The sequence below is a fragment of the Monodon monoceros genome, unplaced genomic scaffold (assembly GCF_005190385.1).
Source record: "Monodon monoceros isolate NGI ecotype Baffin Bay Population unplaced genomic scaffold, NGI_Narwhal_1 Super_Scaffold_7, whole genome shotgun sequence".
NCBI classification, from domain to species: domain Eukaryota; kingdom Metazoa; phylum Chordata; class Mammalia; order Artiodactyla; family Monodontidae; genus Monodon; species Monodon monoceros.
In genome coordinates this window covers 77,426,173-77,448,227 of record NW_021703784.1, presented here as the reverse complement: position 1 = coordinate 77,448,227, position 22,055 = coordinate 77,426,173, and the positions used below count along the sequence as shown (strand labels likewise).

The 22,055-nt window shown below is 42.6% G+C and overlaps 1 protein-coding gene across 9 annotated transcripts in view; it reads left to right on the top strand.

The window, feature by feature from the left end:
• The window catches only part of BDNF (brain derived neurotrophic factor), a 59,095-nt gene that overhangs the window by 14,639 nt on the left and 22,401 nt on the right, over window positions 1–22,055 (top strand). For 2 of the 9 annotated variants that reach the window (XM_029207936.1, XM_029207943.1), the window contains exon 1: window positions 7,184–7,516. The exons of 4 other annotated variants lie outside the window; for them this stretch is intronic. Coding sequence is in view for 1 of the 5 variants with exons in the window: in XM_029207934.1 (XP_029063767.1) it covers window positions 6,636–6,701 (66 nt within the window). In the remaining 4 variants the exon portion in view is untranslated. Of the gene's footprint in view, window positions 1–6,049; window positions 6,376–6,618; window positions 6,702–7,183; window positions 7,517–22,055 lie in introns of those variants that run through there. 3 more of the 9 variants (XM_029207937.1, XM_029207944.1, XM_029207934.1) reach the window with 3 other exon arrangements.

Sequence of the window (22,055 nt, the reverse complement as noted above, 5' to 3'; positions counted from 1 at the left end):
CATGTAGTGTTGTGTAGACCTTACCTTCTGAGAGAAATTACTTGAGAAGATGAAAGCATTCTCCTAATTTATCAGGTAAATGTGCACAACTTGGGACATTAAGTGGAGAACAGAAAAATTGTTCTTAAAAATTTTTGTTGAGAAGTAAAAACAAATGTCTTCTTAAAGATCTGTTTCTTTTGAAAAATGCTTCATCTGAAAACTAAGGATAGAATATATAGCTTTGACATAAGGGCTCATCATTTATGAAGCAATCACTTCTGTCTCCAAGTTGCAAGGGAAGGATTTGTCATTCTGATTGAATCTCCCCTTTAGTTTTTCCCAACAGCTGTGTTCAGATAATTCATGACTCCAGTGTTTCCTGAGCCCTGGATAATTTCACAGACATGTCTAATACGGGCCTCCATATTTTCAGAAGAATATGGAGATCTTGGAGGAGATCCAGGGTAGACCAAGGGACGTGATTAATGGATTGGAAGTTGGAGTTTATGAAGAGAGTTTGTGAGATCTGATTTCTCGCTACGAGAAAAGGCTGAGGGGTGACTTAATAGCACAAGAAGGTTAGGAAGCAGCTGTTCTCCATCTTCACTAAGGTTGGATGAAATGAAATAAAATATAAATTGCAACAAGAACAAAAATGTGTTACAAGTGGGAACTTCTAAGCATTAGAATGGCTGGATTCTTAGGTCCTCAGAAAAAGGACGTGTAGTCTATTTCCCTGGTCTGCAGTGATAGGCCTATGAGTAGTGAGGAAGATGGGATAATCTCATAAGACCCCTTCTGGATCTATCTTTCTGTAAGTCTACCTAATCATATTTAGAAAAATTATTTTCCTGAACTATGTCTCATTTTCTCCCTACCACTACCTCCACCCCTGATCCCTTATCCTTTGTCCGCCTTCTGTAAAACACTGCTAATCAAAAATGGCTAGGGCACTGATCAACCATGGGGGGGGGACCCTCCCCAGCTGCTAGCTGCCCCTCCAGCTTTTTCTTTTTAATTAGTTAATTATTTATTTATTTTATTTTTGGCTGCGTTGGGTCTTAATTGAGGCATGCGGGATCTTTCACTGTGACGTGCTGGCTTCTCTTGCAGGTTTTCTCTCTCTAGTTGTGACACGCGAGCTTCAGGGTGCGTGGGCTCTGTAGTTGTGACGTGTGGGTTCCAGAGCTCATGGTCTCTGTAGTTCGCGGCACATGGGCTCTCTAGCTGAGGTGTGCGAGCTCAGTAGTTGTGGCACGGGGGCTTAGTTGCCTCACAGCGTGTGGGATCTTAGTTCCCTGACCAGGGATCGAACCCATGTCCCCTGCATTGGAAGGCAGATTCTTTACCACTGGACCACCAGGGAAGTCCCTGTCCCTCCAGCTTTGGGAATAAGTTTCTTGTCCATCACTGCTACCCCTTGGCCACTAGGGTCATACTGATGGTCATTCTTCTATAAACTAAACCTCTGACCAGGGAAAACAAAACCGAACAAAGCATAATTTCCTACTTCTAACTAACTCACAAGTGGCCCAATGGATTAAAAGACAAACACTATGTCTAGAATTTGAGCAGCTAAAGGGCTGAAATGTGTTTTACTCATCTGCCTGGATTCTAGTCCATAGAGCATTGGCTGGCAGTAGGTGCTCAGCAAGTTTTTACCAACTGAATGAATGGAACTAAGAAGTGAAGGTAGTTAACTGAAGTTGAGAAAGGTCAAGAGTGTTAGAGGTTTCCAAATGATTCCACATGTGAGACAAATCTAAAGCCTAATCCTTGCTGCCACATGTGTGCCATTGAGGACTTTATTCCCACCAGGCCTGGGCTATCCAGAGGACTTGGACAAGACATCACAAGCTCCTTGGGTCCTTCCTCCAAAAAAAATTCACCACAGGCACTGTGTAGATTCAGAATCATGGAAAAATAGGCCAAATTCTTAGTGTGATTTTTAAAACATGACTTTAGGAAGTTCAGTAATTATTTTTTTCTAAATTATATTTTTGCATATGTTGCTAACTTTCTCCATGAAGAATATAAAATTTAGCAGTAGGAAATCTCTCACCCCAATCATCACACAGCCTAAATAGTTGGGTCTCAAAAATATAATCCACTCCTTACAATCTGATTCAATGTCCTGAAACCCTTTGGTTTAAACTTGCTAAATCTCCTGGCTCTTCTCCCAGCAAAACCAGCAAAGAGTCAGCTACCATTGTCAGTTCTAACTTTTGTCCTAAGCCCTCCATCACATCCCTGCTGACTATGCTTACAGAAACATTATAACAAGTAAACCAATTTATTCCTCACTATTATTTTTTTAAATGTTCTCGGGGAAACCTGGTAACTCGGAGGGCTACAAGTTGAAGACTCTTATATGTCTGGGAGTTAGTTGTTTCATAATGGTTTTTATGCTTTTTTTTTTTGATCCAATTAAATATTATTCCCAGATGGGATCAGTTTTTGACCTTCTTGTGCTACTCTCCTAATCTTGGCCCTTCTAACATTTTCTTACTATGGTTCCTTTCTTTTGTTTGCCACTAATGTCCATGCCTGGTTACATAATTCCTGTAACAGGTGTTAACCAATTTGGACACATTTGAATATGGCACACAGCTGTTCTTATGGTTTATGAGAAGCTTACAGACAAGAAGTACACCTCATATTAAGGTACCATCTGATGAATAGGGATATTATTCCTCCCTTAAGATTTTTCTCAGGACGGGCCTTACTCAATAATTTGGAGGATTGTGAGTGACAGTTTGGCATTAGATTGGGGCTTTGAAATCATGAATTTGACATCTTTGCCACTCTGCTCAGCGGGAGAGTTTTCTGTTTACTTATTATTTTCCCTATGCTAATTACTCCAATTTTCAGCAGTTTTTGAGGTCAATTCATTTGATTCTGAACGCCTTTTTTTTTTGCAAGGAAGACTGAAGGCGGGAGTAACTAGGAAACTTAAGTAAACGTAATTAAACATAAAATGCTTATAGTGATAGTAGAATTGACCCCAGCCAATTAAAATTATTAATAGAAAAAATATGTCAATGTCAAATCTGAGCTTACTGCCTCTGTTCCCACTTGGGTAATGAGGATTAGTTCACATTTCCTGACAAGAATAGATGGGAATTTCTCCCTGACCTTTGTCCTTCTAGAATATTGTGTTAGGATAGTATTAGACCAAAACCAAAAATAGGGATTTTGACTAATTCAAAATTAATTTTGTAAGTGAAATAGGGAGCGTTTTCTTTTCAGGCAGTGAAGTTTTTCCTCCTTTTGGTGATTGAGGAAATATTCAGATCACAAACTTGGAATCTTTGCTCCTAACACAGCAATCATGTCAGAGACCAATCTTTAAGAAGAGTCAGAAATACGTGCTCTATATTTTCAGCATCACCCGTGATCACAATAGGAAAATGATTTTGTAAAAAGTTTGATCTTAGATCAGACCTCTAACACTATCTCTATATGCTACCTGAATTAAACAAATTTAAAAAATTATTCAGAATTCCATTCAAGACACTGGTACAACTTTAATTTACCTTGGTGTCGTTTTTAAATGTAAGATGTATTTTTTTATTTTATTTTATTTTTTGCGGTACGCGGACCTCTCACTGTTGTGGCCTCTCCTGTTGCGGAGCACAGGCTCCGGATGCGCAGGCTCAGCGGCCATGGCTCATGGTCCTAGCCGCTCCGCGACATGCGGGATCTTCCCGGACCGGGGCACGAACCCGTGTCCCCTGCATCGGCAGGTGGACTCTCAACCACTGCGCCACCAGGCAAGCCCTGTAAGATGTATTTTTAAGGCAAATAGGCAAGTGTTTAAGTATGGGCTTTTATTGTTTTGGTAACACCATAATCACAAATCAGAAAGTTTGGAAATGCTCAGAAGTGTCCAGAGGTCTGATTCATTAGAGGGTTTATCTGAATTGGCATTTGATCTTCTTTTATTTCTAAATATTCCTGACATTTCTATTCATCTGTCTTTTCCTCAGTAAAACTGCACCACACACTGGAAAGTAAAGATATATGCATCTGTATAACATCAAGGGAGAGTAGGAGTAAGAAGACTGGCCATAGATACAATCAGAGTCTCAGAAATAAGGACACTCCTTCCTTCAGAAGAAATGCTGACGTGGCGACGTGAATTTAGCATATAGATTTGCCATAACTTCTCACTCAACAGCACTGAGAATGCTAAGATTCTTGATATGCACTGGCTAGGTATTTTTCAGGAAGGAACTAAATTACAAATGAGCTTAAAAACCTGGGGAAGTAATTCATTTTCAAGCAAATTTAAAGTTGGAAAGTAAGCATTGGTTTGAAGTTAGCATAAAATTATTAAAAAAAAATCTTAGGGTAGGGCTCCTCCAGTACTTCATAAATCAGTACATGTTTTGTTTTTTTAAATTTATAATCTAGCCTCTCAAATTGTTTTGCCGTATTAAAAGAAATTGTGTCTGCATTCAGCCTACACCCCTGGGAATCAATTCAGAGGTTCTTTGAGGTGGCCAGGCTGGGCTTCTTGGCCTCTGTCCTTCATTGCTTCCAACTAGCCAGTCTATTTCACTTACATTAAATATTCCACAATATACTTCACCATCTGTGCTGTATGGTAGTTTGTATTGGTCATGTATACCCTCAACTTGATAGAGGTGCAAAGCTAAATGTGTGACACTCTAAGAATATGCATGTATTTGAATAATTTGACTATTCAGTCCAACAGTTTGCAAAGAGGCTCTGTAAGATCACACATCCTGATAACACTTCCAAGAAACAGACAGCTTCCCTTTATTGGGGGTGGAGAGAGGCAGGGATATTTCTATCTAGAGTTCCTGATTTATTAAAGTCTTATCTCTGGCATTTAGCTGTGTGAACTTGGGCAAATTATTTTGTGGCACTGAGCCTCAGGTTTTCATTTATAAAATAGGAATAATAATTTCTGTGACTGGTCTTTAGGAGCTCTAAAACAGCTAATATAAGTGCACTCATTTTTTAAACTGTAAACCCTTAGGTAAACTGAACTGAGTATATAATACTCAGTTCAACAGCACACTCTTGATAACCACAGGAGGGTCCAGGAAAGGAAACTGTTTATAAATCTTTCCCTTTCCCCAAATTAATGTTGGACTGTTTAGACAAATTTTTAAAGCAGTGAGTCTTAGCAATTATTAGGTCAAACCCCTTTGAGATTACAGAAAAAAATGCACATACACATAAAACTGCCTACCAAATTTGGGGGGAATGGGAGATTGCTATGACACTCATTTATGCATCTCTTAAGAAAGAGTGTTTCTCAGAGTGTAACCTCAGATTTTCTGCTTCCCATTTGCTAGAGGTGCTTGTTAAAATGCTAATTTCTGGACGCTGCCCCACCCTTACTAAATCACAATTTCAGGAGGAGAAATCTGCATTTTAATAGGCAACCCAGGTCGGTTTTTATGCTCGGAGGAGGTCCAAGGACTCCAAGTTAAATGCTGGGGTCTTGTTCCGTTCCTTATTCTAAATTTTAAGTTCTGTCCTAGTGCTTACGAATCGGTCGAACTAATGGGAAGAAAATTCAGCTTTAAAGCAGGAACCTAGGTAGACGTTTGAAAACGTTCGTCCAATGGCAAAATGAAAATGGTCCTCTGGACCCTAGCCACTTAAATTCTCTCCAAGGGTCTCGGCTACCTGCAACTAAGAATCCGAAAGACTGCTCTTCTGCTGCGGGGGGAGGGGCGCGAGGTGAGGATTAATTGAGCCAACTGCCCACCCCCTACACACACACACACACACACACACACACACACACACACACGTTAAAACAGAGGCTTTTTATTTATCTTTGCTGCCCAGGTTCTTTATTAAAAGGGTTGTTTTATGTGTGTAAGTTTGCTAGGGAGGGGACCGAAAACATCTGCAGAACCATGCAATGCCCTTTAACGGAACTCTTCTAATAAAAGATGTATCATTTTAAATGCGCTGAATTTTGATTCTGGTAATTCGTGCACTAGAGTGTCTATTTCGAGGCAGCGGAGGTATCATATGACAGCGCACGTCAAGGCACCGTGGAGCCCTCTCGTGGACTCCCACCCACTTTCCCATTCACCCGGAGAGTGCTGCTCGCGCAGCCGCTCCCCCAGGCGAGCTAGCATGAAATCTCCCTGCTGCCGAGATCAAATGGAGCTCTTCGCTCAGGGGGTGCGAGTATTACCTCCGCCATGCAATTTCCACTATCAATAATTTAACTTCTTTGGTGCAGAACAGAAGGAGTACATACCGGGCACCAAAGACTCCCCCCTACCACTTCTTTTTAACCAAAGGGAACGTGAAAAAAAGAGTCTGGGAGTTTCGGTGCCGAAGTCTTCCCCAGAGCAGCTGCCTTGATGTTTACTTTGACAAGTAGTGACTAATAAGGTGGGTTTCTTTTCTTTCTTTCTCTTGCCGTTTTTCTCTGGTCGGCTAGAAAGCGTATGGCTTGAGTGAGGTCTGTCATTGCCTCGGCTTCCTGGCTGGAGCAAGTAACTTGGTGTAACGTTATCTGGGGGCGTTCATTAATAAAAAATGCCGTTATTATCTTGATTGAATTCCTATTAGGCAAACTCCGGAGAGGTCAGTGCACGAACTCTGTTTAAGCCGCGTCGTGTTTAAGGTAGCGGAGTAAACCAGTAGCCCCCATGCTCCATGCGATTTCATTGTGTGCTAGCGTTTTCAAGCTCCGTCGTGCGGGAAGGTGCGGGAAGGTGTGTCCATGGCCCGGGAAACGTACGCCCTCTACCTCAGAACTTGGGTGCCGGGATGGGGCGGAGGGAGTTGCCGAGGAGGGGAGCAAGACCCTGGGGGCTCTGGATTCGCGCTCGCTAGCTCCCGCCCCGGCGCGCACGGCCTGGGTTTACGCGGAGGGCGCGGGACGCGGGGTTCCCCGGGGCGGGGGCTAGGTCGCCTCTCAGAGCCGCGGGCGTGGCGCGCGGGTCCAGTTGGGTCGCCCCAGGGGCGGGCGCAGGGCTTGCGGGGCCACGTCGCGGGCCCCCAGCGACTGGCGGAACGGGGCGCGCGGGCCCGGGGAGCTCCGGAAGCCCGGGGAGTCCCGGAGGCCGAGCGGGGGCAAGGGAAAGGCGCGGCGTCCCCTTTAAGCGGCCGCCCCGCACGGGTCTCGGTGGCGCGGGCGAGCTCGGGGGTGGGGGGGCGGGGGGCGGCGCCGTTTGACCAATCGAAGCTCAACAGAAGAGCTAAATAATGTCTGACCCGAGCTCGAGGCGCAGGCTGGAGCTCTGGGTCCCCGTCGCCGCCGCGCCGGGGCGCACCCGCCCGCTCACCGTCCCGCGCACCCCGTCGCGCCGCGGGCTCCGGGGCGGGGCCGAGGAACCGGCCCGGCGCGCCCCCCACCTCCTCCTTGAGAAGCTTTGATGAGACGCTTGAACTGCAGCTGCCACCCGCTGCTGTGGGGCCGGCGGCGAGCGGCTCCGCGACGGGGACCGGGGCTGGGCGCAGGGGCCAGGAGCGGGCCAACGATGTGACTCCGCCGCTGGGGACCCGTGAGCTTTGTGTGAACCCCGAGGTAGGCGAGCATCGGGCGTGGGTCTTGGCGCGGGAGCCGCCGGTCCTCCAGCGAAAGTTGGCTGGGGGCGGGGGGTCCTGAAGTTATGGGAAGAGGCCAGAACTCCTCCTTTCCTCCCTTGCACGAGTCCCGAGAAGGGGGGACTTTGAGTTGCTCCTTCGGAGCTTTCTCCTCCCACCCCACGATCCAGAGGGGCAGCCAGGACCCCCGAGGGAGAGGGACGCCAGGAAGCCCCGAAGTGGGGGAGAGAAAGCCAAGAGGAGAAGCAGAGCTGCGCGATGGGAGAAGACGGCGCCCCGGTGTCCCCCGAAACCCTTCCCCAGCAGAGGAGAGGCCGTGAGAGCGATTTAGGGCGCCAGCTGTCGGGGGCCCCGACTGAGGTGACGGGCTTGGGGCTGAGATGGGAATCTTTCCCATGGGCTGGGAGGTCCCCGCGCAGATTTCGGGGGGCCCCTTGCTCCCTCAGCCCGCATCCCCGTCCGGGGCTCCAGCCGGGCTGCACACTGTCACCTGCTCCCCAAGAGTTGAGATCAAAGCGGACTTATCCAGGTCCAGTACCAGTTTATCTCGGGAAACCTGAGACACTGCTGCAGCTCGGACGTGAAAGGGGCTGCGGGACTCCGGGGCTAGTTGTGCCCACACCTCTCTCCATCCCGTGCCCCTCCCTTGAGGCACCTTACAGGAAAGTAAAAAGTTTTGACTTTCGGGGGCTGGGGAGGATGTGTGTGTGTACTGGGGGGGGGGGGGACAGGTTGTGACTCGGGTAGGTCTCTGGGGATGCAGAGCCGGGAAGAGGAAATGGGTGAGTGAGCCGTGCCTGGAAAGAAATAGCTGAGGGTTGGAGGTTTTTTACTCGACGGGCAGAGAAGGGTAATTGCAGACCGGTGGCACCCCTAGGAAAGAAAAGCCTTGGGGCTGCTGGGGTGAGCTAGAGTCACTGTTGGAGGATGCTGTGTTTGTGTGGAGCGGGTGGAGCGGGGTGGAGGGACTCGGTTGGAGGGGCCCGAAGGAGGGGGGGGGGGGGGGGGGGAGAAAGGCTCTAGGGAAGGTAGAGGGTGCCCTCTGCCGGCCAAGATGCCCCGAGCAGCTGCTGGGGGTGGGGAAGTGGTAAGAGAAGGCTTTGCGGAATCCCTTCAGTAGCTGGTAGGAGGGACTTGTTGAATGACGCTTCTGACTCCCGACTCGGATGAATTCCGACTCGTTGCGCCTCTTTGGCTCCAATGCAAAAAGTTTTCCTTGAGCTGGGGGAGCTTTGACAGGCTACGGTTAGTGGTGTGTTAGGGATTCCTGGATCTCATTTTAGTGTCCTTCAGGGATCTTAACGCTTACTTCTCTACGTCAGCAGTAAACAGCGAACGTTTTCTGACAAGAATGCAGGAATGTTCTTGGCCAGAAGCAAAGAAAAGCATATTTCTGAGTGTTTATTAATTCTAGTACAGTTATCTTTTAAAGCAAAGCCATATGTAATTGGGAACGTTGATTTTTCACTGCATATAAGACTGCATATTGATTTCTAATAGGATATAATGTTATTAAATGAGACCTTCAAATTGGCTTGACTTTTGGGAAAATAACCCTTCTCCTTTAATTTTATCACCCCAAAATCTACTTTTTATATGTTCGTTATAAAGTCAGAGGCTTAAAAGTATATTTAAAAGTATATTTGTATATACTTATATTTTTTGCATTTTAATTTATTGAGGTATAGTTACAGATTTAATTCATCTAAACATGGGACCCCTCGATGTTTACATTATTTTTTAGGTTGAAGGTTTCTGAGATTATGGCATGTAGCACTTCAAATTATTATTATTGTAAGTAATAGATCACAAAGTTTTGACCCTGGGAACCACACCCCTTTAAAACAGCCTCTAACTCCTGTTCCTTGATTTTGCAAATACCTTGCTTAAGATTCTTCTTTTGTAAGTTTACTGCTGGACTTGCAGCAGAGGTAAGAGAAAGGAAAGAGACACTTGTTGAAATGTAACCATACCTTTACTGGAATTTAAAACACATTGGTTACCCTTACTGGAATTCCAGGGCCATAAAGTCGTTGTCTTTTTTTTTCTTCCACTTTATTTTGCAAAATGTGATAAATGTTGGTAAATGTAGACCGGTACTAAGTATTATGACAGGAGAAGCACTGTGTATGTAGAGCTATTTTAAGTCATTACAGAACGTTTTCTATTTGTGAATGATATAAGCAGAAAGAAATGATTTCCAGATAAACAAGACTTACGTACATGTTTTGAAGCATTAGAGCATTGCAGACACACTTAGACATCACATTTTTTTTAAAGGAAAATAACAGAGTAATTTTTCACATACCTTTGGAGCCTTTCATTGCCTATTCAGAGCTGAATTAGTAACTGGAAATCTTGTTTATTTTAAGATGATATTTAAGGTCTTTTGAGATTTATAGCAGGTCAACATTTGAATATCCAGAAAATAAAGCATTTAGGAACTCTGTTTTAGGATGTCTTTTCAATAAGTGTAACTTGCAAACAGAAGGAACTAAGAAAGTGATCATTTGCCTAAAATGCAATGATCTCCTCAAGTGATTCATTTATACTATGTGAGTTAATTGCCTAAATCTCAAAATGGCCACAGAGGGGTGGGAAGGTGCTGGAATATTGCTGGTTCATTTTGATTCACCAGGAGAGAGGGAAGTCCTGTAAATAATGCAAATTTCTAAAATCCCGGCTCAAAGTCCTTGAGTTTCCTGTTTAATAGGGGGCACCATTAGAATGTAAGTTATTCTCTTCTTCCTGGAATGGTTAAGAGTCCCAGCTTTTCAATAGTCAAAAGGCATATGATTGATAATCTCATTTCTTTGCAACATAAATAGCTCTGGTTTGTAACTTAAACACACACAGAAAGCTGAACACACCCACCTGAGAGTACAGCAAAGAGCTTGTTTATGTTTTTGTACATTTGTCTTCAGAATCTTCCGTAAGTATCCAACACCTCCGCCACCATCCAACTTGGGTCACACACATCCATCCACAGCCCCTACATGCAGGTAGTGAATTTGTGGAATGTAGCAGCCAGCAGCTTTGGGTCTCAACCATAGACTTAATCTTCTACTGAGCTTCAAGAATATTGAAGATGTACACAATGGAAAGGTCACATACTAGTAGTTGATTAACATTTTAGGTTTTGGAGGTTAGTCCCAGAGTAGACAGAAGAACGATTTTAGACTGCTTGAATGAAAACAGCGTGGAGAAGTATTGAATATATGAAAGCTCAACTCTGAATACCTTTTAAAATGAGAAGCACTGCTATTTCAGATGTCCATAATGCTGAATTTATTTTAATGGTTGAAACATGATTTTCAACTTTCATCTCCCTGTGTAGAAGATTTGTTTGTGTGAGGGGGCTAGCCTAGCCTAGCCCAAAGCATGTGAATATCTCCCTTCAATAATAGGGTAATTGCTAGCTTGTCTCAACTTGTTGTCAAACAATTGTTATGGAGCACCGGCAGTTTCCACTAATTGCAAAATTGCTGCTTAATTGAAGGACTCTCAACCATCTAGTGCAGCCTTTCAGCCACTGGCTGGCTCTGTAATCTCAGGCTGTGAATTGCATTTTAATAGAGGAAAGGAGGAGAGAATTCCGGGGAATTCTAGGTTTAAAACAGCTGGCTGTTGTTCAACGGGGGAAGAAGTCATTTGAACGTTAAGTTGCATTGTGATAAATTTTCTTTGTTAGGATGAATGACATGCCCAGATCAGCATTTAGAAAGTGAATGAGTGAACTTCTTGGTTACACTCTGCATCCATTTACTCTGTTTAGGATGGAGTAATGTCAAACAATAATTGATGTTGGCACATGAAATCCGTATGTCATTTGTATGTGGGGTTTAACCCTAGGAGACAGAGGAAGGCATTGGTATTTTTAAGCTTAGACAAGCGTCCTCGAAGTCTCCTTAAACTTCCACTTAAGGCATAGAATTACTTAATCCTAAATCATTTTATACTTTAAATGCATCTCTGACTTTCCAGAATACTCATACTAAAGGCTTAGAAAAGTCATGGACCCATTTATTAAATATATGGAATCATTATTGATGATAGACACGAAACAATGGAGCTCACTAATATATGGACTTTGGAAAACCTTTTTGGGGGTGAGGGAGTGGCAGATGGGCATGTTTTCTAAGTGAACTGGAAGGTATTCTTATTTCTGTAAGAAAAACATGAATAAGAAGTATTTAAATGAAAGTACTCAAATTCAAGTACAAACTCTGGGACACTTATACTCTTGGTGAAATAAATCTGACCCAATAATACTGGATGCTAAGAAGTGACTCATTGCCTTGATATCTCATCTATACGTTGCCTAAAGTTTGAGCATGGTTCCATTAGATGAATTGGGGACTGGGTGTAGAACAGGAGAGTGACTGGGGGGAAGCAAAGTCAATTCACAAGCTTCATTGACAGCCATAATAAAATAAAAGTTTATTTCCAAAGAGCCCAGAGAATAATGAATGTTATGCAGTTTTTCCCCAGAGGTTCACTTGAAAGAACTTTTCATTGGTTGTCACGGTAGTAATGTCTTGATTTTGAAACCTCACAGAACCTAGTAGCTCTTAAATGTGCTTTCATCTTGGTTCCTTTGGTCTGACTGAAGCTTTAAGACGACCCTCTGTGTTTTTGACATGCCCCTGCATTTTAAAGGGATGAGGCAGGCAGGCAAAGGAAGATTCTTTAAATCTAAGACAGCATAACTAGGAAATCTGTAAAATCATATGGTAGAAAAATCACTTAACTTCAAGTGGCTTATTAAAATCAAACTAGAAGGCAATCTTTCCTTTAATTACAACTAGTATGTATACAATTAAGATTTATGTGATGGAAATGGAAAGAAGATAAACGGACAGTTTCAAGGAATTTAAGCAACTCATCAAAAGTTGAAGTAATAGCGCCACCTAGAGAACAAAATCACCAGCTTTACCAGCCAAACAGCTCATTTGCCATATGAGCCATTTTCTAAGACTACAGTTACTAGGATTGCCTTGCCACCCTATTCGGATTTGGTGAGTGTATGTGCGGGGCGGGGGTGGTGGTGGGGGGGGCAGGGAGGGGGTGGCTTAGGATGCACTTCGGATTGTAGATGAGATTTTAAAACAGGCAGATCCATACCCATACCTCAATACCTACGCTAAGTCCCTTTAACATTTTAATATTAGCCAAATGTAGAATAACCTGCCGGGAATAAGGGCTGGCCTCCTTTTTAACATTTATTATTTTCAAGGATATATGCTGAAGCATTGAGTACAAAGGTTCTGATTTTATTTACTTGCTACAGGCAATTCATTGCCCTTTCTGAGATATAATAACACCAAATAAATAGAGTAGAGAGACCTTAAGAATGTCTTTGATCTGTGATCTCATTTTAACTTTAATGATTTGAGAAGAATTAAGAGTAAAATAAAGGGTCATGTATGTGGCAAGACTTTAAACACCAAAAAAGGAAGGGGCGGGGAAAGGACAAGGAGAAGGCAATTTTAAGAGTTGCCTCAACCTTAGAATAAATAAAGATGTACATCTGAGCCAGCACCAAAACTGGTAATGGAGCCAGGAGCCAATAATTACAAATTAGCTTAAAATTCTTTGATGACAAAATCTGCATTTCATTCATTTTTGCATGCTTCCACAATAGTATCCAAAATGATTCTGGTAGCAGAAGAGGCACTTAGGCAAATATTGTTGAACGAACAAATAGATTGACTAATAGTTGCCTCAGATTCTGACTAGCAATGTGGGCAATGAAGAAACTCTATAATTATAGAAAAATGTGTATTTGTTTTGCTGGCAGAGAGGCAGAAATTGGAAGAAATAAATGTAATAATAGTTTTGTTTTTCTAGTATGTATTATAACTGTCCTTTAGTTGGCTTAATTCTAAAATTTCTTATGTACAATTTGGCTCACTCGTAAAGTCATGTTTGGAACATATGAAATGTTAAAGCTGATTTAGACAGTAGCAACTATAAAGCTACTGGTGGGGGATTCCCTGGTGGCGCAGTGGTTGAGAGTCTGCCTGCCGATGCAGGGGACGCGGGTTCGTGCCCCGGTCCGGGAAGACCCCATATGCCACGGGGCGGCTGGGCCCGTGAGCCATGGCCGCTGAGCCTGCGCGTCCGGAGCCTGTGCTCCGCAACGGGAGAGGCCATAACAGTGAGAGGCCCGCGTACTGCAAAAAAAAAAAAAAAAAAGAAAGAAAAAAAAGCTACTGGTGGATTTTCGTTTAAATGTTTTCAGTTTTGGGGTACTGGTGGGCGATGCCAGTCCTTGTGCTTCAGGGCATGGAAAATGGTATATGTTAAGTTTGTTCCAATTTCTGGTAAGCAGTTAACCAAAGAAAGTCATTATATTATCTGTGTCATGCATAGAAGCAATCAGGTGCAGAAAACTTTACTTTTCAGGAAAAAAATTACTAAAAAAAAAAGCTGTATATCTATAGCTTATGCGTATATATAGAGAGATGGGGGTGCGGTGGGAGAGGGAGAGAGAGAGATAGAAGGAAACTCCTTGACTAACATTTTTGCCACATGGGATTTAGTCTAATCGCCCTTGGTTTGGAGCTGTTACCATCAGCATTTGCTCCCTTTTCTGGTACTTGCTTTCTGCTTTTGAAAACGGAACCTGTGCTCAGATTGAAACAAGTTTTTCTATCTTTTCACATGTTCATCTGTTTCTTGAATCATGGGGAGTGTTTTTAAACACAGATAAATTTCTTTTACATCATGCAGAATCTGAAGGCCGAGAAATTTGCTTCATGCTGCGGGCAGAGATGCTTGGTGGAGTCCCAGGCCACATTCCTAGACCAGACTGGTGAAGGTGTTGTCTCTTACGCAACATGGGGAAAGCACATCCAGCATTCACACACTGTCTGATAATGTATCTGAAGTCACAGATGATGGGCTTATCATTCTGAAACATAAAGCCAGCAGGCATTCTGTTGGATGATAGAACCTGGATCATTTACATTGACTTAAATGTAAAATACTGTGGTTAGGTTAAAAGTCAACTGTATAAATAGAGAGAATATGGAGTTGAGACAATACATTGACTTAAATGTAAAATACTGTGGTTAGGTTAAAAGTCAACTGTATAAATAGAGAGAATATGGAGTTGAGACAAGGTTTTGGGCGCTGACTTAGACTGTACAAAGGAAACTCAGACGTTTTAAATAACTGCAGGTTCAGTGGGAGCCAGTGGTGTGTGTGTGTGTGTGTGTGTGTGTGTTGGTGTGTGTGTTGGTGTGCGGTGGGGGGCTTTGGACGAAGCTATTGCGGTTTTGGTCTGTACTAGTAGAAGCCTAACACGCAAATGGAGAAACTAATAATTTCCCCCGATTTCTAAAGTAGACTATGTATGGAATATCTTCAGTTTAAGGAACTGAAATAGGTTGCTTTAGGTACAGCGTTGACAAATTGGTGTATATTGAGATCGTTCTGATCATGATGCATACGAAGTTGGAAACCATTGGCAAGTGAGGAATGGCTGAGGAATTTGGAATGGGTGGCTTGGGGACAAGGACACTTAGGCTGCAATGCTGAATGTACTCTTTCTCCCTTAGGTAGTCTAAATCACATGATGGTAGGTACCTGGAAGGCTGGGTTAAGAAGAATTCTGGAGCTGTCCAGGCTCAATGAGAATGTTCTGTTTCTGCCCGCCACGGCTGGGGGATAGAGTGGCAGCATGTGTGACATGTTTTTGACGTCCTAATTTAGAGGACAGTCTTCACGAGTGTAAAGAACTGGCACGTGGAGGAGGGAGAGGGTTTTTTTTTATGTTGCCCCAGACAGCAGGTCCAGGACCAGTGATATAATTTAGGCACTGTACGTAGTATCTAGAAGAACTTGCAGTTCCATTTAATTAAGCAGATATTGCAGGCTCACTGCATACAAAGCACTGTGTTGAGGGAATTATGATCTAACAAAGAAAAAAAGAAGCTTCTTTGGAATATGATCAGTTTCCTGTTATAGATGTTTAAGCAGAGGCTGAAACCCATTCAGAAAGGACAGCTATTAACATGGGAGGTCAGAGTTAGGTATATTCTGAAGTACCTTTGTACTCCTAAGTTTTTCAAATATATTGATCATACCATAAGTATGCTCCTTATTTTGAGTTCATATACAATCCTAATGACGATCATATGTTTCTGTCTTGGGATCCTCTACCTGAGATAGGGGCCGTATCATGAATTGAGCATCAGAAATCCTTCTCATTTCTTTGCAAAGTGCTGGGCTTTTACTTTTTTCATGCTTACAAAAGTAATTATTTTTCCTTTGGATCAGACAGAATGGAATGTTTAAAAAAAGAGTCCTGATCAGATTCAGATGCCCAAATTGCTTAAGAAATTAGCTTTTGACATTAGATTTTTTAGAGAGTTCAGCAGCTGAACTGAGAAAAACCCTCAACATTCACCTTCCCCTTCTGGGAACTGCAGAATCCTCAGCTTTCCAAAGAGTTTCTTTTTTTAAATGTAAACTGTCAAAGCAGTGGACCCCTCCCCCAACCCCTTCAGGCTCCAACGTGGATGGAGTTAACTTTTTTTTTTGGTAACTTATTTTGCTCTTCTGTAGATCAGTTGGAGATTAACCAACATGGAGATGTCATTAAAATGCAAGTTTAGACCCTAGGTTGCATGGCCCACTCCTAGTACTCATGAATATTTATTCTTCATGGTCTCTAATACTGCTTTCAAATATTCATATTGTCAGTCATCAAAGCAAGCAGTTTACTGTTTACGTCCCCCTTAGAGCATCACATATTTTATATATAGTTCATGTTGCTACATGTATGTTTTCTCCTGTTTCAAAGCTTTTCTTTAAAAAAAAGTAAAAGCATTACACGCAGGGAATGATTCTTTTATTTATTAATTCATCAAGTGTTAATTGAGTGCCCAGTGGGTGCCAGGCACTGGGCTAGATGGATCCATCCATCTTCAGGTGCCCCTTGTTAAGGAACTCCATTGATTCTGCCAGGTAAGTCTTCCATTACCTCTTCATATACTCACTTCAAAAGAGTATTTTAAAAATCTATTGAACAAATTCTCTGAGTCATTTCAGAACTTCCTGCCCACCCTGTATTTTCAGTTATGGATTGTAATATTTTGGAAGAATTTTTGTCACTTTTAAGAGATTAATCTTTTTTTATATATATAACAATCGGGTATCATTTCATGTTCAAATTAAGGCAACAAAAATGCTTGTTAGTGTCTTAAACATTTTGCTATTATTTGAGGATATTTCAAGAGGAACTCTTTTATTTATTTATTTATTTTGGGGCTGTGTTGTGTTTTCGTTACTGCACGTGGGCTTTCTCTAGTTGTGGCGAGTGGGGGCTACTCTTTGCTGCGGTGCGTGGGCTTCTCATTGCGGTGGCTTCTCTTGTTGCAGAGCATGGGCTCTAGGTGTGCGGGCTTCAGTAGTTGTGGCGCACCGGCTTAGTTGCTCCGCGTCATGTGGGATCTTCCCGGACCAGGGCTTGAACCCATGTTCCCTGCATTGGCAGGTGGATTCTTAACCACTGCGCCACCAGGGAAGCCCTCAAGAGGAACTCTTGTAATGATGCTGGTAGAAGCCACAGTAGAAGGAGGACTTCTGGACTAAAGATGCTGTTCATTTCCACTGATGTTATGATGGATTTTTTCTGTACTTACAAGGACATGTTTGGGCCTTTTAGTATTCAGGAATGTGTCTTTTATTTTGCAGTGTTTATAAACCCTGCGTGTTTCCTCCCTAAAGAAACTAAAAATGTGAGAACGCTTCCATTTACTAGAAGCTGGTTTCATGATTATGCTGAGTAAGAAAAAGAAGGAAAAATCAGTGTAGTAAATACTATATTGCCTTTAAACGTAGTCAATAACATGCTTAAATGGTAATTTTTTTAAGAGTTTCCTAAAACCACTTTTCAATCCATTGGGTTGGTCTCCTTTCACTGTGAAGTCAGGAGGTGTTTTTGCTCAAATACATGGAATAAATAAGAATCCGTATGTAGTGTTTGTGGATCATGTAAATATGTCAATGGAACTAGAGCACAGTTTGGTACCATCAACTCAGAAATGTTTAGCTTCTTGATATACTGAACAAGGAAGCAAATTTTCATATTCTCTTGTGAATCTCAAAAAAAAAAAAATCACAGGATCAGGAAGTGGTAATACATCCCATTTTCCTTCTAATACCAAACCTATAGCCACGTTTCTAACCTTCTCCTTCACTCCTGAGCAGGGCAATCAGAATAAACCATAAATCCATAAATAAAGAAAGAATAAGCCATAAATAAATAGTGCCAGGACTATTCCATTCATTCTTTGTTCTTTGAGACAAAATCAGAGGGTTAGACACAGGTCCTCTAACCTCCAAATTAGTGGTATAAATGTAAATAAGTACATTGTAGGACTTTTTTTTTTTTTTTTCCTGTAATACAGTCTTAACTTAAAATCCCAATGTGTAAAACAAAAATAAGCAGGGCTGAGTTAGTTGAACTGCAGGTGGGAACATCAGTGTCCTGTCTCCTTGACCTCGATTTAGCCCCTTGCAAGAAGCCTCTCGACACTCTTGTCTGCAAAACCCAGTTGGAAAACTGTTGTTCTAGAGAAAAATCAATAAGTGGAAATCCCAAAGTCTTAAATCTTCCTTCCTTCTTCACGAAAATCACTGTCCCCCTGCCCATTCCTGTGGCCATTCTCTCGCATTGAGAATTGTGTTCATCCGCTTGTTTAAATTATTCACGGATGGTAACTTGGTAACATAGATACGGGTATGTGACATTTTCCCCACTGCATAATTTTTAGAAATAATCATAGACGTGTAACGGCTGAGAAAAAACGGTAAGGTGACCTTACCTTAAAGATTTTATTAATCATTGAAATTTATCACCATTAATAAAATTTATTTTAAAATGTTCTTCCTAAAATACCAGTATATTTTTCTGGTTTTCACATCCCTGGCAATGATTTTCTTAAAACTTTGAAGTGTCTATTATTCCAGAGCATCTGATTGTTCTTCAGAGTTAGTCTCATCTAAGAATTTAGGGGAACCCTCGCCATCACTGTTCCATGCAGTATTGGAGATTTTTTATATATATATATATAAATTTATTTGTTTGTTTTTATTTTTGGCTGTGTTGGGTCGTCATCGCTGTGCACGGGCTTTCTCTAGCTACAGTGATCGGGAGCTACCCGTCATTGCGGTGCGTGGGCTTCTCATTGCGGTGGCTTCTCTTGTTGCGGAGCACGGGCTCTAGGCACGCAGGCTTCAGTAGTTGTGGCTCGCGGGCTCTTGAGTGCAGGCTCAGTAGTTGTGGCGCACAGGCTTAGTTGCTCCGCGGCATGTGGGATCTTCCCGGGCCAGGGCTTGAACCCATGTTCCCCTGCATTGGCAGGTGTATTCTTAACCACTGTGCCACCAGGGAAGCCCCCAGTATCAGAGGTTTTGACGACTTGCCCTAGTGCAGTGCCCCAGTAGACATTGGTACTGGGACCAAAAATCAGTTGGTTTGTCATCACTAACGTTCCTACATGATTTTATTGTCATATGTAGGTAAGATTGCACACCTTGGTAATAACCTTGTCCAAAGGTGTAGTGCTCCATACATTAAGAAAATGCATCCACATGTCTCATTCCACTTGATCCTATAAATAACCCTTTGAAAAACATTGGGCGGACATTATTCCTATATAACAGTTGAGGAAACTGAGCTCAGAGTAGTTGACTAACTTGATCCAAGATGTACAGCTATAGAACCAGAGCAAGGATTACAGCTCTGTGACTCCTCCTAATCCAGCCCGCTGACCATCAGGCTGGTTGTCTACAACCGTGAACTGCAGAATTCAGGTTAGAAACCGCATTTCACCCTTGATGCTTTAATGTGGGTGCCCAGCACAGATGGAGACCAGTGTTGTCAGCCTGGCCTAGTGTCCACTCTCTAGAGAAGAGATTGGCAACCTTCTGTGTAAGGACGAAGATGATGATGGGAAGATAAGAAATGTTTTCTCTAAGGAGTTTTTAAATTTAGTTTCCTTTTTTTAAAAAAAAAACAAAAAAACTCTTGAAAAAAAGAGAAAAAGGATATGTCTTGTTCCTTGAGCTTCTTAGTTATAATTTTGCTTAAAGCTGAGGGTCCTGTAAGTCAACTGTTGGAAAGCATACCATGGAGCAGTGGTTCTTAAAGACGGTGATCATCAGAATTACCTTTGAAACTTAAAAAAAAATACAGCTATCAGGTCCTAATCCCTGAGATTCGTGGGTTTGGGCCAGAGCCTGGCCATATGTTATGTTTAGAAACTTCCACAGGTGGTTCAGATGTGCAGGAGGTTTAAGAATTGCTGAACTAGAAACCAAATAAATTTAGAAAGACATCATTTACTTCATCGTCCAAATACTTGGATTTGAGCATGGTTAGAAGGGGTTTGCAGTCTTGTAAGTAATCAGAAATTCAGAAGCTTTGAGGTCGGAGGCCTGTTGAAGATACTCTTCTGACTTGAAAGGTAGTGCGTAACTGCAGACTTCCATGTGAGAGCAGAAGGCCTGGGACAACATTCCTGGGCCCAAGTGTCGAACTGGATTCCAAGGCCACCATTTACTTACGAGGCCTAGGCCCTTGTACAAACTACTTCCAATCTCTGTGCCTCAACCTCCTAACAGGGTCATGGTAGGGATCAAGTGTGTTAATACATGTAAAGTCCTCAGGACAGTGCTTGGCATAGTAAATGCTTAATGAATTTCAGCCACTGTTGTTATTACTGGCACTACCCAGCCCTAAAAGAGTACCTTTTATGACTTATTGTCAAGACAATTAAAAACTGTATCAGCATGCTCCATGCCTAAATCTGCTTCACTTGGTACCAACGGTGACAAGACCAGAACTCTTTTGTTGTAATCTTTGGAGGCTAATTTGTTTGCTCATTGACTTGCTCTTCCTTTCATCCATCTGAGTCCTACTCATTCTTTAAGACCCAGCTTGAATTTGACTTCCTCTAGAAAGACTTCTGCCCAAGAGAAACCTGTTCTATCTGGATTCCTGGGTCATCCATGGTCTCTATCTTACAGTTTAATAGTTAATCATATAAGCAATAATTGCACAACTATTAAAACATTATTGGGTGTCTTCTCTGTATCAGGTTCTCTGCTAGGAGCTGTGGATGTGATGTCTTAGTCGAGAAAAACATTCTAGAGTATCCTGCTTAGGGTGCTTACAGCGTGTTCTACATTGAGCTGTAGTCGTTGGCTCACGTGTCTAAACTGTTCTGCATCCCCCGCCCCCTTTAACAGTGAATTTCCAAAGGCAGGGATTCTCTCATTCATTTTGGTGTCCCCAGTACCTGTGCTCAGAGTATGTCTATTAAGTGAACAAAAAGTTAAAAAGTCAATTTCAGGAGAACACTGAGTCATAGTCATTCTAAGCAATAAGTTTGACAAGTTGATATCCAAACAAGGCCTTCACACATAACCCAGCCATGGAAAGATGGGCAACCTTTGTAGCTCTGGTGGGAGAAGAGGCCAAAATGTAGCTTTAAAAACATTTGTGGGGTTTTTTTTTTCCTCGTGGAATAAACATGGGCTACAACTTACTTTTCTTCACATGAGGAAATGACAGAAACATAGCCAGTTATGACCTTCAACTTCAATCAAGTGACCAGAGCTCTGCTTATGAAACATGAGCCTGTACCCTTGACACTGACATACACCTTGGAGGTGTTAACTCATTGTCCCTGTGTGCCTGTAAACATTTTTTTAAGAATTGTTTTTGATCTTGTGAATCTCTAACTAAATGATTAGCCATGTGATATTGACCATTTGGAGCGACATTGAAACACCTCCCTTGAAAGCTATTGACAGTTAGCTGGGAGTGTGTGTGCCCGCCTCCATAATTGATTTTCTTGTATTTGAAAATCAGTGAGGATTTAAACTCAGGATTCAGCCACTTGAAGGATCTATTAAGAGTTACCAGGTTAATTGTTCCTGCTTTACCTGAAGCTTCCTTGAAAATGATTTTCTTAAAGCAAAGCACATCTAAACTTGGTAAGTTCTTAATAACCTGTGCTGAATGAATAAATGAATCCTTAACTAAAACAGAGCATATTCTGATTCTTAATCAGAGTTAGTTTAAGCCTCTTGTGCAAAAGGAGACTCTGACTGGAAATAATATAGGATAGTAAGCCTCCTAGGGAAATTTCTGTAAGGAAGCATGGTCAACTGAAACATGAAGCTGAAAGTGAGAGGACATTGCATTTGACCCAAAGTGGCCTGGGAAATTCTTAGCAAGGTCCATCAAAGTCATTAAGTGGTGGTCTCAATAGATTGTACGGTTTAGACCTCTTAGACCTAATTGGAACCAGGCACCTTGCACAAGGACCTTCCTTAACCAAAGTAGAAAGGAGTTCTTGGGCTTCCCTGGTGGCGCAGTGGTTGAGAGTCTGCCTGCCGATGCAGGGGACATGGGTTCGTGCCCCGGTCCGGGAAGATGCCACATGCCGCGGAGCGGCTGGGCCCGTGAGCCATGGCCGCTGGGCCTGCGCGTCCGG